This window comes from Bufo gargarizans, chromosome 5, assembly GCF_014858855.1.
Source record: "Bufo gargarizans isolate SCDJY-AF-19 chromosome 5, ASM1485885v1, whole genome shotgun sequence".
In the NCBI taxonomy this organism is placed as follows: domain Eukaryota; kingdom Metazoa; phylum Chordata; class Amphibia; order Anura; family Bufonidae; genus Bufo; species Bufo gargarizans.
In genome coordinates, this window is record NC_058084.1 from 321,989,589 (window position 1) to 321,991,316 (window position 1,728).

The 1,728-nt window shown below is 46.8% G+C and overlaps 1 protein-coding gene across 1 annotated transcript; it reads right to left on the reverse strand.

Moving 5' to 3' along the window:
- Positions 1-429: 429 nt before the first annotated feature.
- On the reverse strand, positions 430-1,463 carry LOC122937751 (E3 SUMO-protein ligase ZBED1-like). Its single transcript, XM_044292766.1, has 2 exons — positions 1,122-1,463; positions 430-921 (listed from the first exon to the last, which is right to left on the reverse strand). The coding sequence occupies exons 1-2, from the start codon at positions 1,422-1,424 to the stop codon at positions 439-441; spliced, it is 786 nt and encodes a 261-aa protein (XP_044148701.1). The 5' UTR covers positions 1,425-1,463; the 3' UTR covers positions 430-438.
- Positions 1,464-1,728: the final 265 nt, after the last annotated feature.

Below are 1,728 nucleotides of genomic sequence, written 5' to 3' on the forward strand. Positions count from 1 at the left end.
AACCGTTAAGTAACTGGTCTTGTTGACAATGACAGGGATGGAGTTGGAGTAACTGAGGGAGGGGTGGGGAGGAAAAAGGGAAAGGGGAGGAAAAAGGGAAGGGGGGGAGGGAAAGGGGGGAGGGAAAGGGGAAGGGAAAGGGGAAGGGGGGAGGGAAAGGGGGGGGAAGAAAGAAAGACACAGAGACAGACAGACACAGAGACAGACACTCACAGAGACAGACACAGAGACAGACACTCACAGAGACAGACACAGAGACACAGTCAGACAGACACAGAGACACAGTCAGACAGACACAGAGACACAGACAGACAGACACAGAGACACAGACAGACAGACACAGAGACACAGACAGACACAGACAGACACAGAGACACAGACAGACAGACACAGAGACACAGACAGACAGAACAAAATCTATAAAATTAAAAACACTGCTCAGCATTTGGGAACATGTAGATTTTTCTGTAAGAACACCAATTGATCTACATGGTCTGGTTTGAGGGCGCTTCGTTTTGCAGTTACCACATCTCCTGCAGTGGAGAAAACCCGCTCTGCAGACACGCTTGTACCTGGGATACACAAGTATTGCTTTGACAGCCGAGAAAGGAGGGGAAATATGACCTCATGCTCACGCCACCAGTTCAAAGGGTCCTCAGTGAGAGGCAGAGGTGGGGCTTTACAATAGTTTTCCATTTCCTCTTCAGCCTTGGCATAGGGGGTCTTTTTGGGTTCTATTGTACCTTCAGTGTCAGTGAAAGACTGTCCCAGCAAACTCACGAGCAGCGATCTGGCCTTTTTGGGAGGAGATGGTGGAGAATGGTTGTCTTCGATGGGTGAACTGTCCTCTTCTTCCAGAGTTTGTTTTCTTCTAGGCACTTGATGATCCTCTTGTGTCCTCTCACTCTCATCTGATGTAATCTGTGTTTGAACAAAAAAGAAACGGGAAAAAAACAATAAGTAAAAACACAAATGTCAATGCCTTTGATTCTGATGGGGTGATGAAAAAGCACAGGAAACGGACAGTACAGTTCCCGCACCGCATCAGATTCAGAAGCGTGGTAGTGCTACTGTCGTTTCAAGAAGAAACATGATGGAATTCTTCAAATTAATTTAATTACCTCCAAGGATGCAGCTTCCTCAGTGACTCCTTTAAATATCTCCAATCTTTCTTCATCTGTGAGGATGAAAGGCAGTCCCTTAAAGCGAGGATCCAGTGCAGAGGCTGTATGAAGGATCTTCTTCTCGGCCTCACTGCTGTACCTCTTCTGGAGATCTGTTCTAATAGAATTCTTGATCTCATGGATCATGGGTGTGTCTCCCATCGTGTCTGTCATGCTCTGGAGAAGTTGTGCATTTATAGGGGCAATGAGAGAAACTGTTGGATTGCGCTCTTCTGACATCAGCATGGTTGCATCCTTCATTGGCTTTAATGCACTCACGGCGTCCTCTGCATTTGACACATCTGTTTCGTTTAGAGTGCAGAGATTGGACTCTCCTCTTCTGACTTCTGGAGACAGCAAGGTGGCACAGACTGCAGGTTGTTGTTCCAAGAACCTCTCGACCATGTCGTATGCACTGTTCCATCTTGTTGCCACATCAGTTATTAGCTTATGATTCTTCAGGCCAAGACATTTCTGTTTCTCTTTTAGACAGTGGCTTGCTCTAGTGCTGCGGTGAAAGAATGTGGATATCCGACGTACTCTGCCAAGAAGCCTAGAGAGAGTG

Bases quoted from the DNA above. Each gene is read 5' to 3' on its own strand.
- LOC122937751 (XM_044292766.1), bottom strand. From the start codon at position 1,424: ATGAAGGATGCAACCATGCTGATGTCAGAAGAGCGCAATCCAACAGTT. The intron at 922-1,121 runs GTAATTAAATTA...GTTCAAACACAG, and splicing joins AGGAAGCTGCATCCTTGGAG to ATTACATCAGATGAGAGTGA.